The 17,465-nt window shown below is 39.3% G+C and overlaps 1 protein-coding gene across 6 annotated transcripts in view; it reads left to right on the plus strand.

The window, feature by feature from the left end:
- The first annotated feature begins 2,210 nt into the window (after positions 1 to 2,210).
- Positions 2,211 to 17,465, plus strand: part of NCAM1 (neural cell adhesion molecule 1) — a 258,452-nt gene continuing 243,197 nt past the window's right edge. For all 6 annotated transcript variants that reach the window (XM_073320618.2, XM_073320620.2, XM_073320619.2 and 3 more), the window contains exon 1: positions 2,211 to 2,534. In XM_073320618.2, coding sequence (XP_073176719.1) covers positions 2,483 to 2,534 — 52 coding nt within the window. In that variant the 5' untranslated portion in view covers positions 2,211 to 2,482. The remainder of the gene's footprint in view (positions 2,535 to 17,465) is intronic.

Genomic DNA, 17,465 nt, shown 5'->3' on the forward strand with positions numbered 1-17,465 from the left:
TATGGAATGGCTGAGCAAGGTTGCTCTCTGGAGATAATCATTTCAATATGGGACCAAAGGGCTATGAGGGACAAAGAGGTGATGAAGGAATGTTTTCAATCACACTGCAATAAGTAATGTCATTCCTTTTAGGGAAGCATTTTTAATAAAATGGGGAGAGGATTCCATCTGCTACAAAAGGAAAAAAATCAGTAAATATGAAATAATATATTCTGGCATGGCATATTAGGGCAGCATTAGCAAAATTCTGGAATTTATAGTTTATACTAATGTTGCCTAAACATCTTTGTATCAAAATTTGTTTAAAATGTGAAAGTCCCCGTGGATTCCACACCTCCTGTAGCTGCCTTTATCTTTTTAAAAAATATGTATTCTGCATGAATTGACTTACACTTGTCAGAGCTCTATCAATACAATATCTCGGCCATTAGGAGTCTTTATGTATTCGCAGAACTGTCATATTTATTTTAAATCTCACTTTTTATATAGAAACCATAATTAATCACATAAGCCAAGTTCTTTTGCATGTGCAACAACGGGCTATTTAAGATTAAGTTATTTCCTGTAACAGTTATGAAATGAGAGCAAAGAATGAAGACTTTACCTGAAAGAAACAATCACCTTTTTTCCTTTGCAATTAATTCATCCTCTCAAAAGCTCTCCCTTCTTCCCCCTTAAGCAGATTTTCCTAGACCATTGGGTGACATACCGTCCATTGCGTGATCTAAAATTTCATTCCTAAAAGCTCCTGTATTTTGCAAAGGATATCACTAAGGCTATCAAGCTGTGACAATCTGAACATGGGAGATTTAAAAAAACAAACCCCAAACAGGTTTCAGAGTAACAGCCGTGTTAGTCTGTATTCGCAAAAAGAAAAGGAGTACTTGTGGCCCCTTAGAGACTCTAAAGTGCCACAAGTACTCCGTTTCTTTTTGCAAACCCCAAACACCCCCACTATGAATCTGGTTTTAAAGGCCAGTTTCCCAGCACTGACCTCTGTTTTTGCAGACATAGTATTGTGCTGACAAATCTAGTTCTTGCAACCCATGCTTTTTCTGCCTGCAGTTCACTTTGGGGCTACAATATTGTTGTTGTTTATTTGATTAGGGTAGTGCCTACTACATGCTAATCACTTCCTACGACAGTCTCTGCCTAGAGAAGACAACAGTTTAATGACAGTCAGAAAAGCAGATAGAAGAGCTTAAGGAAACTGAACAACAAACAGATTTGTCATACAAATCAACAAGATTCACTGTTAACGGCTTGCTAGAAGTGGGGTTTAACAGTAGTTTGTACAGGGGCTTTTGTGGATGAGCTTAGGGAGATTGAACCATGAGTAGGGGGCTACACAGAAGAAGGCTTGGAGGCATTTGTATGAGAGGTTGACACATGGGTGGATTAACTGTGGATGTCTAAGGAATCACATTTGCATCCCTAATTCATCATAAGTCTAAGTATCTGGGCACAATTTTTTTCCTGTTTCAAAATTGTTTGCAAAAATCTATGGAACTGCTGAGACCCTGCTAAATTCTGGCTGTACATTTCTGACTGAAATACACTGCATGACGCCTTCATCAGAAGATGAAGAACGATGCTTTAAAACCTGCCTTCAGGTAAACACAGAGTGAGGTATTCTCTTTCCAAATGAGTGAGGCCATTTCTTTTCTTTTCTTTTCTTTTCTTTTCTTTTCTTTTCTTTTCTTTTCTTTTTTTTTTAAGTCCAAAACTCTAACTTAAGCCCACAACAAACTTTGGCAGTTCGGATAAAATAGGATTCTGATCCAACCCATCCCAGTTTTGCAAAATTTTCCTGCTGCCAAGGTTTTGAAAACAAAATGGACCAAAACCAGAACCATTTCTCAAATCCACACCACACTTTGGATTTTGGATAAAATGGAATCTTAGATAACTTTCGCTTTTGTAAAAGAAACTTCCCTCCAAAAAACAGCTCCATCTTTGCCCATCAGTGACTTTAAAAAAACCCAAAAACCGCTGCATGCCTGAAGTGCTCATATATATGTCTGGAGAAACATCTCTACCTTTCTTCTTTAGCAAAACTCTTATCAGCAGGGAAATGTGTACAGAACGTGAGTGACTCCAGATCCTATGAAACCCACGCCATATTTTGCAGGCGACTGGAACTGCTTCTCTCTACAGTACCTCCTTGCTTGATGCCTATTGCACTGTACTATTTGTGGCCAGCATGGGTGGAAGAACACAGTGAGGTGCAAGGCCTCCTCCCTGTCCAACCTCACCAAACCAAATCCAGGACGGCGCAGGGATCTCTGTTGTGAGTGTGTGCTGAGGCTAAGACTGTCACTCATTCTCTGATCAGCTTCTGAAAGCAGCTAGAGAGCAGCTGGCAAAAAACAATTCTGAAAAAAAAAATTACATTGCATCTAAATCTCTCTCTAATCCACCCAAGCTCCAATTGAAGGAAAAATATATTTGCAAGAAACTTCCACCCCAACAGCAGATTACAATGCTGCATACTAAGGATCTCCTCTGGACTCTGTTTTTCCTTGGAGCTGCAGGTACATGAATATATGTGTGGTTTTTTGTTTTTTTTTGGAGGTTGGGAACGAATTTGATTTCTGACCACTTCTGAATACTGTGCTGTGATGCAATTTTAGACTCATCTGGAGGAACAGGGAAATAGTGTTTTTGTTTCCTAGAATGCAGTGTTTTTACAGTGATGATTTGTTTCCCCCAAATATTGAATGTTGTGCTTTCCTCATCCCACTTTGTTTTGGAACTGGGGGGTTAGCCGTAGAGGCTGGAAGCGGTGCACTTTTGCGATTTTCCCCCTTCTCTGCATTTCAAAGGCAGCATTTTGGTGGAGGAGCTGGGAGATGAGCGAGAGGCAGAGAGACGGCTAGGGAGGAGGATTGGGAGGTGCTGGCTGAGCAAACATTGAGGAGAAAAGAAAACCCCCCAGATCTTCAAGCTGAACCAAATCAGCATCGTTCAGAGTAAACACTGGAGCTAGGAAACCTCTTTCTGTTGCAGAGTGGACAAGACCCTTTTGGTATTTTCGCTGCCTTGGCTGCCTCAGGGATGGTCAGTCAGTCTTAACGGTTTGCAATAGAGGGGAAAATTAGAAGATAAGGAAAACGTGGGTTGTTTTTTTTTTTTGCCCCCTCCTCCTGTGCCTGGTGCTACTTTGCTTTACTAGACGTCCAGTTAGTTGGAAACATTGTTCACAATTGAGGAATCTGACTGGGAAAGATGGCTCAGTCTGCAATTTGACAGGAGAAAGTGAAAGGGGTTGGGAAGGAGGTGAGGAGGGCGTGAGCCAGGGGCTGGTTTTATATGTTGATACCTATCTGTATGAGTGCAAGGGGAGGAATTGCCCCTCTTCCTTGAACCCGCCCCTCTTGGGATTGAAGGTTATGTGTTTTGCAAATCGCAGACAATGGAGGGGGGAACGGGGGAAGGAGAATGAAATGATGAGGGTACTACGTGCCATGTGTTAATGGTGTCGCCATCTGAGGAGCCAGGAGGGGGCTTTGTTTTAAAAATTTCTATCAGAATAGTTGAAGGATGGTGCTGGTTTTTGCAGGGCGCCCCGCCCCCCGCCGCAAACGGTGCCTGTGTAATGTCCTGGGGGGGCAATGCAACGGAGTAACGGCGATGCCATTGCAAATAAAGGCGAGGGAGAAAGAGGCTGCAAAAAGAGGGGCGGTGTGAATGCAGCTGCAGAGGGTGGGGTGGGGTGGGGGGGGCTAAGATCTGCAGGGGGCGAGCGCAGGGGAGGGGGGTCAGAGCTGCTGGGGGTGCAGTAAGTTCGGAAAGGGGAGGAATCTGGTGCTGAAAAAATCGGTGCGATCGTGTGTGTGTGAGCGCGCGCGCTGGAGCTGGGGAGGGGACGGTGGACGGGCGCGAGCCCCTGAGCTGCGGCGCGCGGGGGGGCGGGGGGGTAGGTCGCTTGCATCCGCCGCCAATCAGGAGCCGGCGGCCCCGAGCGGGAAACGCCGTTAGGGGCTTTGCTCCCCAACGTTCGTAACGGTCCCGCCCCTCGGCCCTTCATTTCAGACCTGCCCCCGCCCCTATTGCACCCCCCCCACACACAGCTGGGAGCCCCCCCCGCCGCCAGTGCCCCCCCAAGCGCTGACACTTCCACCCAGGGGTCGTGCACCCCCAGCCTTACCCCCGCTGGGACCCCGCCTGCCAGCAGCCCCTTTTGCCCTGGGACGGCGCCCACGCCAGCACTGTGCCCCAGCTCCCCAAGGCTTGCCATGCCCTTGCTCGGCGGCCGCCGTCGCCCCACCTCCCCCTGCGGGTGCCACTGCTGCACCCGCGGGTGCTTGCTCTGGTCCCCCCCCCCGCCTTCCGCAGCCCCACCTAACCCACCGTCGCACACCTGCGCTACCCACTGCAGCCAGCACCCCTCTTCAGCCCCATTCACCACTGCCCTCACCACCCCGACGCCCATCGCACGCTGACTCTCAAGCCAGGGTCCTGCCAACATAGCCCAACCCCCCAGTCACTGCCATGGCGCGCCTCAGCCTACAGTTGCCACATACTGTCCCAGTCCCCACTGCCCCCGGGGTACCATCGCTCTCCACCACGCCACCCCCGCTGATGTCCCTCACCTACCCAGCCGTGACTACTGCTACTACTGCTTCACCCATCAACACACACCTTCCCAGCCATCGCCACCATGCCAACCCCCTGCCAGCAACGCGCACCTACCCCACGACTACCTCAGATGCCCTGCCCTGCCTCACCATTGCCCCCCAACCCACTGTCAGATACAAGCTCAAAGCTGCCTAGTGAGCATCAGCATCACCCCATCCTGTTACACAGCTTCCCTGTACCATAAGTACCATCCCACAGCTGCTCTTTAGTTTAGAATTTTTATATTTTTTTATTACTACTTATTGGCATAGAACCCAAATATGAACAAATAAGGAGACTGTCAAATCCCCGCCACCAGCCTTCTCTATTACAGCCACACCCTTCAATCACATTCACCGCACAGCTATCTTCTCTTCTGCAAAGCACCACTAGATGCTTGCCTTTCCCCCCAACAATCACCCCAGATACACATTCACACAAAGCATTCTCAGTTGTGCGAGGGGGAAAGAAAGTGGGTTTTTTCCAGGGAACAGACCAGTTGGGGTAAGTAAAGCTTCACTAAAAGCAAGAAAAATTATACACATACATATCTCTCCCTGCCCCCTTCAAGATGATGTTTTATTTGTTAATAATAATGAGCCTCAAGGTGTTTGGGGAGCTGCACAGCTCAGATCTGACAACTGTTAAACCAGTATAAAATGGAGAATGTAAAAGCCAAATAAAATATTAAAATGTCAAAACAAAGCAGCAACACATCATACAATAAAAGCAACACCCAGCACATCTGTAGTGCCTTCCATGCTAAAGGATCCTGCTTTAATTTGCTAAGCCTTACCTCCTCCTTTTCCTGCCCCCCTTCCCTACCCCAAGAGAAAGAGAGACAGAGAAGAAGCTTGCAGGCTGAAGAATCCAGTCTGATGAAGGAAAAGTCAAGGCAGAGAAAGAGCTGTGCCGGCCATGATAATGCCAATAAAAAGCGCTTCTCCTTTTACAGTAACTTAAATGTAGGAAAAAGCAGGGAATAGATGTCTACTAGTGAGGAAACCCTGAACAGAGGATTGTCTGAGGAGTGGTCACCCAGTGGGGTGGGAACAAAAGCATTCCTCCTGCATCTTTTAAAATAGCTTCTTTTGTATAGATTTCTATGTCCTGGGATAGTAACGCCTTAACTTACTCTTAAATTAAAACAACATTCTTTTATAATTCAGAGGCTGATTTATAGACACAACAGATGGCTCATCTCCTTTCGTTTACATCCCGAGAACTGTGGTTTCTTAAATAATAGAGAACATTTTGTATAAACTTTACAGTGTTGACATATGGCCTTGAAGATTCCTGACATGACCAATTGATTTTTTTAAGAACATTTAATTTAATATTAATTTAATGAATTCCCAGTGTTTGTCTTCAGGAGTGTTAAAGAACTGTGGCTGCTCTCCAGACTGAAAGTGCCTTCATGTTTTCTTGGCTGGCCTCCAGAAATACATTTTACAGATAGATTTTCCTGCCTTAGGGTATAAGAAAAGGTTGGCTTTTTGTTTTAAAAGAAGGCATGACCTTTTTTTTTTAAATGCCATGGGTTTGTGTTGGCTAAGAGGTAGGAAAAGCAGAACCAATTGATGGGGGAGGAGATAGGAGAGGAGAATACTGCACCTGCTGCCATCAGTCTGCAGGAAACAGCAAAAAGCGCTAACAAGAGACACAAAAGCACATTTTATTTTCTTGTTAAAAAAGGCCATCCTGCATTTTATTGATCACTTCACATCTGGGTGTTTATGGAGTGTATGCAGTGTTTTTGTTTTTGTTTTTCTTTTGGTGTGGCTTTTGACATACTGTTTTTGCAGGACATGCTTTAGTATGAATTTCATCTGTCAACAGAACTCTGTTCTGTTCTATCACAGACAGGAAGGCAGATGTTACGGATTTTTAATGAACTTGTACACAACCAGTTTGGGAAGAAGCTGTCTTTCAGGGGCATATGCAATAGCTAATATGAAGGAAACTGCCTGAAGAATTTAATTAGATCCATTATAAAGGCTGTTTCAACTAAAGCAAAATGACGTTTGTTAATATTACAATGAGGATGTAAACCTTGAGGAAAGTAAACATGTTCTACTGTGAAAATGAAATTTTTTAAAACACCACACGAAACAGTTTGCTGGTCCTTCTGTAATATAGAGGATGTCTGGGAGTAGCCTGGCGAAGGGTGTGGCTGTGAAGGGAACTACAGCTCCCAGGCATCTCTCTGCTTCAGAATGAGATTCTTTGCATATGTCTACAATGGACTTGAGAATGGGGGGAGGGAGAAGGGGAAGGAGTGATGAATCCATCAAATCTGGGAGAGGGGGAAAAATTAGGCACATAGACTTTTGTTAGACATCAAAACTACCACAGAAGCGAATTTGAAGGTCAGATTTGTGCTGGCTGTGGCCTCTTTTGTTTGGGAAAGGACATTACCAAATCTTAAAGCTGTTGCTGATGCAAAGGGATGTAAATTAGTTGGGTTTGGCAGTGGTGCCATTATACTCTTTCAGTTCATGGTGTTGAAATGCTGCCTCTCTGCTGCAGCTGCTCATTAGTAGCATTGCCTTTTGATGTTACCCTGAGAGCCAAATGGTGGGCTTTCAGGCACTTTTAATGCATTGCATTTATAACTGTATGAGGGAATCACTACTAACTGCTGGAATGAGATTTTTACATGTAATTCTTAGTTTACAATACAGAAGATGGGATGTGTTCCTAAAGGAAGAGGAATCGATAAGGGATCAAGAGAAAACAATTGCAAATGGAAATAATCATTAGTCCTTTATACTGGCTCTCACATCCAAGGATGGGAATACAGATATTTACTCTGTTGGATGAGTTATACCTGAAACTACCAAGTATACAGAAGCAGTCAAAAGTTGTGCCAAAACACATGGTGACATTTGAAGAAGATAAGAATTTATTTGAAAATGATCAAGATGATTATGATTTTGTCTATAGCTTTCTTTGGAACTGGATTTCAGCTCTGAAGTCTGCAGTTATTTCTGTTTGGTCACATGTAACATGTATTGTGGGATTATTGACTGACCGAACGTTAGCAATAGCCTAAATCCAAATAAATCAGAGGCTTTGAGGAATAGACTTGGGCCCACATTCAGTCCTGTTCTAAGCAACTGCAAATTCACTTCAGGTTATTGGTGGTAAAGCCTGCTGAATTTAGCCCTGGATTTCTCTTTCTCTCTCTAATGGATGAGGAATTCCCCATATGTATGGTTGCTGTCTATTTTTGGAAATTATGCTGTCAAGATTGGTCTGGGGGCCAGACTGGTTTTGTTTCAGCAGTGGTATTCCTTCCGCTGTGGTGGCATTTGGAGATTTTGGACTTCATTCTTGTAGCTGATGACCTCCAAGACCTTCTATAAAGACTCCTCTGTTCTCCCAGACCTTTCCTGAAGGTGGGAGTGTGTGGGAGATGCAGAATGTTGATGCTAGGGCAGGTTTTTTAGGAGGCTTGTTTATTTGAATATTGTATATGTTATGTTTTGACAGTAATTCTAGAGCCTGAGGTAGGAAAAATGAAATAAATGGAGGAAAGCGGCTATCTTTCCAGTAATGTCTCATTTAGTGTCTTAAAAAGGCAGTCATCCCTTCCCACCGAGAGCTAGAATGTCATAAAATTGTATATCAACAGCTACACTGAAGAAGATACTTTGGGGATTAATCACATAATACTTGCTAGCTGAATGAGTTATCCAGCTTTTTAAGCCATCACGTTTAAGAGGTGAATAATTGATATACATATCTGGTAACCATTTGGTCTACTAAGAGACAATTGTATGTGCAACGGAAACAAGGATGCCATGGACAGTTTAGGCAATCAGGGTATTTGCTCCTGAAGGTAGTGTTGGTTCCTCTCAACTTTCTACAATATATTCATACTCAGAAGCATGATTTAAGAATAAGGAGCTAGGTTTTCAGATCAGCCTTTAATGGTCACCTGTTTTTTATTCACAGTCAGGGACTTAGTGCTGTCTTTATTCATTGCCAGGGTATCTGAGATACCTAGGCATGTAAGGGTCTGATCCAAAGTCCATGGAAGCCAGGTAAGTCTTTCTGTTGAATTCAGTGGGCTTTAGATCAATCCTATGGTGACCTAAACTTCGGGCCCAAAATACTGAGCCTGCATTTATTTGTACCTGCAATTTGTGGCCACAGAAATGGAGGCCGGTATCTGAAAATCCAATGCAAGAAGGTTACGTTTTAAATACTAAATACAATAATGCAATATTTGCCATAGTTAGTCTTCCAGCTATTCAGATCCTTGATCTTTGTGAAGAGAAAAGACAGCTGTAGAGATCTGCAGAACTGTAAAGTGGTAACTGGGGATGTCCTGACTTATCACAAACAAGCTAGAGTGATGTAAAGAAAAAAATCATGTGTTCTCACGCCAACCTAAATCTTGTATGAGATTATTTCCATCAACCAATGAATAAAAATCTTTAAAAGGCAATATCTCCTCTGTTACCTATTCCAAAGGGCAGTTTAATTTTAAATCCTTTCAAGAAGTTAACTGATACATGAACTTTCAAAACTCAATTAAAATAAAATCCTTAGGAAATAGTGTGATTGGCAAGAAGTGAATTGTCTACTAAATAGTAATTTTAAAATAGTCTATAGTAAAGTTGTTTTACTAAAAAGATTTGATAAGACTATTTTTAGACTATTGTGCTTACTTTACTACATTTGATAGGACTGAGTGTCAATTCATTGTAAAAAGAATATCCAAAAAGTGACCCTTGAGATTTGCCTGTTAGTCTGGGTGACCATGGAAAGCTTTAGTCTTACACATGTTTTTTAAAGGTTTTCTGACATTGAAGATTTTTGCACTATTATTTACAGGTCTAAAAGATAAATATTCCTGTTAATTTTCATCAGCTGTTTCTATGGAAAGAGCTTTGTTAGCATGAATAGTTCACATCTATTTGGACAAAGTAAATATTTAACATTGAATAAAGTAAACTGAAGAAGCTAGGAAAGAATAGTAACAAAAGAAATTTTAATAGGTATTTTAAAGAATGTTTTGTTTAAATATCTAGCATTGTTATCCATATGTCTTTTCTGACCCAAAACCACTGCTTTGTTCATAGATAAATGGTTATTTTGTAATAGTCGGACCATGAAAAATCAGAGTAGATTGATACTTTTCACAGGTTAATTATTTTTGCCTATGTAGTACATAAGACTGTTGGTTTTTCTTTAATGCAGATTGTTGCTGTAAAACAGAAGTAATGGACAGTTTTAAATATTTCAATTACAATTTTATACTGTATGATGCATGAGTCAACCTTGAAGTGTCAAAGAGAGAAATGCAATCCTTAATTTCTCAGTCTCTTTTAAATTTAACATGAAGTTATTCGATCAGTAACTTTAAGTCTTGTTCCAAGGGAGAAGAAAAATGTTTAAAACTGCTTCAAAACAAAAAAGGATGGTAAGTCTGTGAAACATTCAAAAGGGTTCATAATGAGAAATGAGTCAGTTAACACATTCAAGCTACAGTTTGAGGTCATTTTGGGCATAGTGTCATTTATTGCACTTGAAGTGGAAAGTTCATGCCATAGGAGGGTCCTGGCTTAGTTGTATAAATGAAGTGACGTTGACAAGGTGTTGAGATGAAGAATAGAGGGTGGTGAAACTTTTATTCATGAAGATAGAAAAATGGTGTCTCTAATTCTGAATAGGTTTTTGTTTCTCATATAACTTGTCCAAACACCAATAAACACTGTGAAAAAACATTTTGAGAAATTGTTTACTCTGTAATAATATATGTGTTAATAAGCAGCAAAGACTTTGGTATTAAATGTTATTACAATTACTGCTATATAGTAAGGAATAGTATTAGATTTATGTTGGGAATTGTAAATTTTTTTATTTGAAGAAATCTTCACAGTTTTAAAAAGCAATGTACAGCTAGTTATTTCTGGGTTTAAATGCAATCATTAATTTTTGCAACTAAACGATAAGTATTATTATTAAAGATGAACAATTAGAAAAACTAGATTTTTCTTTGTGTTCCTAGCTGGGAAAATAGAATCTATGTTAGATCTTTTGTATTGTATTTAAAATAGCCAATTTGGCATTGTTTACAAAATATTGGCAAATTGGTCCTAATGTGTGGTATTATTGCATAATCTTATGTTTAAAAATAAACAGTGGAAATAATTGAAGAAACCTCAGAGTTTAGAAATGCTTGTTGGTGGTTCTTCACATCACACTAAAAAAAGCAGGCTGTCTTTGCATATTAATCACTCTTTGAAAGGAAGTTTGCCTTATTTGCATTGTGCATGCACTGAGGAGTCCCATAGTGAGCCTGAGAAAAAAAGGGGGGAATTGTAATTGTTGTTCTGAAAAGGGTTTTTATTCCATTCAAGTGGAAAGTCTGAATGCAGGAGAATTAGTGCAGTGTTTTGTGGAAGAACAGTCCCATTTGGTCACTTCATTTCATGTGGAGCAGTCCTAGCTTGTAAGGAGCCCGAACACTGGAGATAGGGTTAAAAGGGGAGTGACTCATCATTGTATGATGTAATCTACAACACTAAAGATACTCTCTATTGCATGTACAAATAATCATTGAATCATCAAGTAAAAAGGAATGAAAATAAAATGTTGGTGAAATGTATAAAGTTTAGTGTTTGCTTTTTTTTATTAATGTGTATCTATTATGATTGTGAGTTTATCAGAAACTCCTCTAGGGAAACTAGTGATTGGGGAAATATTCAGGCTGCATATTTTTCAGAATAAGAGGTTTTTAGACCGGATTCACCAACACAATTCTCCAGTTTTACAGTAGCATGGCTGTTACTCTGGTGTAAAACTGGAGAATTGCAGTGGTGAATCAGATTAGTTATCTTTTTGTCACCTTTTCAACTACTATTATTTCAAACTCCGAAAACAAAATTGGAAGGTCTTGTTACTTTTATGTATGGGGCAGGAAAATCGGAAGTTGATGGTTGAGACCAGACAAGGAAAGTAAAGAAATCTTTTTTTTGAGATTATAAAATGTGAACTTTAGGAAGCGATAACATTTTGAAGAGGGAGAGATTTCCCTGGCTAATTTCTCAATAGCCCAAGGAGAAGAGTGATTATATTTAGAATACTCTTAGCTGTGGTGGAACTAGGATTTTAACACAGGTTGATGCACAATGGGAGATGTGGGATCTGGATTGGAGTTGGGGTGGATGATCATGGTTGCCAGTGGCATAACCAATAACTGCAGTTTTAAATAGAGATGTGTCCAGATCTGGCCCCATAACTAGGTACTTTCTGTTAGTGCTGAAGGTGGGGAGGAGGTGGAGATACAGACATCTATCAACGGAGCAGTGTATCATTCAGATGGTAAATGAAAATGTTCATTAGATATCTCCCCCCAAAAATCCATAGAACTAACCCTATATTCATATTTAATCAATAATATTGACTGCTGTTTTTTAGTAGAAACTTGGCTATAACTGCTTATGCTTTAGCTCTTGTTACCCAGTGGTCGGGTGTCTTTTCTTGTACTTAAATTAATTAGTTTAGTTATGTGCTAAAATCATTAGTTTGTGAATTGTGCAAGGTTATAGATGTGATAGTGTAAATTTGAAGGAGTTTGAAATATAATTATCCTCCTTTGAATAACAGACTGCAGAGAAATACTTGAGCTTTTATACTCTGATTTTGGGAAGCTTCTTGAACTTGAAAGTCGTTCCACAAATTAATCACAGGAACTGAACTGCTGATACTTTCATTCTTCTTTATAATAGAGAAGTATGCAGTGTGTGTGTTTTCAGCTGAACAGCTACAATTAATGTTGGGAACATATTAGAGATCTCATTTTAGCAATGCTGTTCAACTAAGAAAAGAGGAAAGAAACGTGAGTGTCTTTAGCAGGTTTTCTCTTCTTTAGTCAGAAGTGGGTAATTTGTAATATACACATCACTGCATGTATACAGTAGTATAGTACAGTTTGTTGCCGATGTAGAAAAGAAATTGGCTTCATAATGGAAAAACTCTGCCGAAGTAATGTTGCTGTCATGACAACAGTACTTAAAAGAAACTCCTGGCTGATATGCCCTTTTTATTTTATCCCATTTTTCTATTTCTCTTATTTGTAAGGAGCACCTGTCACTTTGGTGTGTTGAGAGTTATGTGTAATTATTTTGGCAAATATGGTATACAATGACAGACCGATATAATAGCAGTTGTGATGTTTGCAAAACAAAATCCCTTAGAACTATCATATGGTGTTAAGGATTGGAATATCTATGTAAACAGAACCAGCTAAGAATACTGTTGTGTTTGCATTTGTTACACCTTAATTATAACTACATGATATTTATTTACTGAATTATTATTATAGCTATAACACTGACATACACTATATATATATAATATACATATATACACACACACACAACTGATTTTTGTGGGTATTTTGAAAACCGCAATAAACATATTGTTTTTATGTTCTCTGTAATTGATTTATTAATAACATTTACAAGTTTTGCTTGTAACAATCATGTTGTGTTACAGAATATAACTCCGAGTGAAACAATAACTGCACATGCTGTTGGATAATTAAAAATGTTCAGAGAACTTACTGGCAGAAACATCACATTTGTCAGATTCCCATGTATACTTTAAGAAAATGTAATTAACGGTTGCTTTTCAAAGTATATTGTTTGTTAACAAATTGTTTTAAGCCTGCAAAATTCAAAAGAACAAACTACTGTAAACATATTTCATTTATGGTGTTTCTAAAACATAATCCCTTCGAACTATAATGGTTTTAAGGATAGTGAATTGACATACAGAATTACTGCATTTAGGAGACTATGGAGTAGGAGTATAATCTCTTTATGATCTCTAGGATGCAACATACTACTTTGCTACAGGCTTTCTGAGGCATTTAGCATTTATTATGTACTCACTGGTGGTTTGATATTTGGCATGAGGAGGCTAAAATACTGTTAAACAAGCAAAAGGTATATAACTATGTATTTAACCCTCAAAAGAGCAAATAGATCTTAAAAATATACTTTACCAAAAAGAAATGGTGCATATTATTAGGTGCTGATGAAGTGTTTGGGCTTTGTCTTTTATCTCCTCTTTGTGGTCACTAGCATTTAGGTGGGTCCTCCATCATCTCCATCATCACAATTAAGAACATCTGCAGATATACATACTTGTGTCACTGTACTAGGTTACAATCGTAAAGCTTTACCAGCTTCTCTTCAGCTCACTAACAATTTCCTATTCTAACCCATCTTTTTCCCCAGCCAGATATGTCCCCAATGGCCTGTTTGGAGATCACAAGTATTAGGTAGAACAAGCCCCCTCTCTCCTGCTGCTTACACCACTTATCAGAATATAGTACTTATAGATCAGCTGCTGTTATTGCTTACCCTTGATTTCCAGCTACTTGGAGCTGTGCTTGTTGTGAGGAGCAGAGCAGCGGCTTTGGTGAAGGTAGCCATGTAAGGTAGATATTGAAGAATCTCAACTTCTTTTATTTGAACAATTTTGGATTTAAAAAAGTAATTAATGAATTGGTCCAGAACACGGTCAAGATATAAGGGTGGAGGTTTCATTGCCTGAAATACTCCAATAGCTCTGAATCTGCGGGGTCAAATAAGAGGCTACACTGCAATGAAAGAGTTAATCATTAAAATAACCGTCCTCCCCCACCTAGTGTTACTTTTCAAAGCAATAGGGCGTGTATATGTATAATTTAAAGGTTGATTGGCTGCCAAGTTGTCAGTCAACCTTACGTCTTGACATCAGAGTTTTGTCTGAGGGATAGACTGGCAGTGGAGACCTTAGTTTGGTTCTGCTTCTAGATCGGAGTTCAGGGAGTTGGGAGTAAGGTGTGACTTGATGTTTTATGCTAGTGTGGGTGTTTTTCATAAATCCTTGAGTGAGGCTGTACAGTGAAAGCCACACAGCTTTGTAGAATAAAAATTACTTAATCTAGGCCCCATAAAACTAATTTTTCTTACAATAGAGCCTTCCCATCCCTAGGAAGGAAGTACCCTTTGAGTGTGCTCTTGTCGAGTTTGTTTTTGAATAATACTGGTTGTTAGGAGACAGATTTTAGATGTTTTAGATGTTTGTGCTTAACTGCCTTTCACTTCAGTGGTAGTTGCATGTATGCTTCTGAGGAAAGAACCTAGCTGGTGGTGACTGTTTTGAGATGCTTTCCTGTCCCATGTACTCAGAGATCACATCCACTGGTTACCATAGCAACCCTTTTACTACAAAATGTTCAGAATAATTGCATAGGTAAGTAAAGATACACATAAATCTTCAGATTGGCCCCACACCCTGGTATCACAAAAGAGGATGTGCCTATGAATTGCAAGTAGATGCAATAACCTCCTTACACATGCTGGAAAAAATAAGGATATTGATCAATTGCAAAGAAAAAAAATGCAGCCTACATGTAAGCAATCCTTCCACTTAAATTGCAGTAAAGTTAACAGTTAAAATGATTATGTTCCGTAGAATCTTACGTTTAAAATAATTGCATTTTGTTATAGTAGTAACAGTGAAAATTCTAGTCTAGCTCAGTGGTCCTCAACCTGTTTTCCATTGTGGGCTGCATATGTGGCCCACAGTGTGTTATGTGGGCTGCATCCAATACTACCTGTATGTCCCTGAGGATGTCTCATGGGCCACAGCCCTGTCTTGACTGGGCCGCAGGTTGAGAACCACTGTTCCAGCTCGTATACAGTTTACATCACTATTGTATCTGAGCACCTTCCAGGAATGCATTAAGTGACGTATCTGTCATGTTTTTATTTCTCTTATCCTCTTCCCCAGGAAGAGAACTGTGTGTACAGTGGAACATTTTATCTTTCGGTAGGGTTTTGTTTTGTGAAATATACACGATGCTGTGTGTTAGAGAGAGCAGGGTTGAAGAAATGTGTCTTGTACTTGCAGTAGAAGGTGATGAGGCTTGCCAAGGTTTATGACTATATACATAGTACAGAAAATTTTTAAGTTTAACTTATGCATTTAATCTCTAACTTTTTCTAGTAACAGTGATCTTAGATGGTTGCAGCCATAGTAGAAACCAAATCTTTCAGACAGAAGTGTACAATTTTTGTGTTGTCACTTTAATACTAAAAATTAGCAACACTGAACAGGTATAAAATGAGAAGAGCCAGCAAGGTAAATAATATATTATCATTTCTGATAATATTAGTAATAATAATAATGAGCAAATGCCAATCTCTTGAACAAGAGCACTTTCAAAACATTTTCAGTGGGATATTTTTTTTAGTTGTTTTTATACCTGTTTGAAGAATATATACCCCTTAAAAATACCTGAATTAACTAATTACGTATAGATATAGATGTTACTATGTATTGATTTTTAAATTAATTAGGATTTAAAGAAAACCACTCTAGATGGAGTATATTTTTTTATGAATGCAACTCATAGTTTAAACAAAAACCACAAGCCAAATGGGAAGCAAATCACTGGAATTTGTGTCGCTAGTAACCATGAAATGAGGATTCCATGTTTTCATGATTGAGTCTGTGATGAGCACTGCAGTACTATTATTCTATCAAGTTTACAGAATGATGAATGCCATATCTGGTAGCCTTGGTGAATGCATAACAGTTGCTTCTCACAGATTTAAATTAGTAAATGCAAATGAGTCCTAAAATCAAAATGGTAAATCCTATACTATAGTTGACTTGTGTATGTTCAGGCCTTGCATTGTTTATCTCTGCAATGTCTATTATCTGCAAATGTAGTTATTTGTTATTTATTGGGGCATACACAAGTAGCTGCAAGTTTAAAAGGTGGGGAAAATGCAACAGAAAAAAAATTATAATAAAAAAAATCTTATCCCTTGTTCTTGAAGACTACATTTTGAGGGTAGGGACCACAAGAATCTAGTTCAAGTGATGAGTGAAGTAACACTGCTGATTCCCTTGGAATTTAGCACTCTAAGTGGATTAGAACTAAAAATAGCTCTGTCTGACATTGTACCAGGTCAGGACGCATTTTAAAATATCTGCATTTGTAGATTTGAGGTAAATGAAAATATCCACACTTGAGCATCCTAAAGCATAGTTTCTCTCCAACAGTTTTGTTACTGTAACACCTGAACGTTGGATGTAATCTAAGATGTACATTTTTAGGGATATATACGTTTAACATGGAACACACATTTCAGAATGAAAATGTAATGGTAGTTGTGTGTGTGTGCAATTCCATTACCTGTGTCAAAATTTTAACAGCAACAAAATATTAACCTTTTGTTGTAATCTTTGTGTATGTGAATATAGGCAGGATTGTTTTCATCTTAATTATTAGCTATTTATTCAGCACTATAAATATGCATGGTACTTTATAGAACAAATATAGATGACATGCCTGATTCTTCATTGCAGTGTGCAGTCATCTATACCTTTTTCATAGTGAGTGAAAAGTGGATGTAAAATGCTAATAAATCAGCATGGAGAAGGGCAAGGTTTACATCAGTAAGATGACATGTGATTGCTTTGGTTACTTCTGCTTGTGTCCGAGAAGTTATAGCAGAGTTAGATGTTTTTCTGTGTAAGTCATTGTATTGTTAATGATGAATTGTAATGCTAATTAATTCACCTTAACTCCAGCATTTGTTAAATGGTGGTATGACGACATGGTCTGAGATGAGACTATATGTCTTTGCTGTAAAACATAGTTTCAATTTTAATGAGGGAAAACAAAATAAACATTGTCTACTTAATCTAAAATCTGGATCTCTATTACCACAAATGGCCGTCTTACAGTTTAAACTTCATTCTATACTTTTGTTGCATTTGTATTTTATTCTGTTTGCCAATCTTTGGAAGAGAGAAACATC

This window comes from Lepidochelys kempii, chromosome 22, assembly GCF_965140285.1.
Source record: "Lepidochelys kempii isolate rLepKem1 chromosome 22, rLepKem1.hap1, whole genome shotgun sequence".
In the NCBI taxonomy this organism is placed as follows: Eukaryota; Metazoa; Chordata; order Testudines; family Cheloniidae; genus Lepidochelys; species Lepidochelys kempii.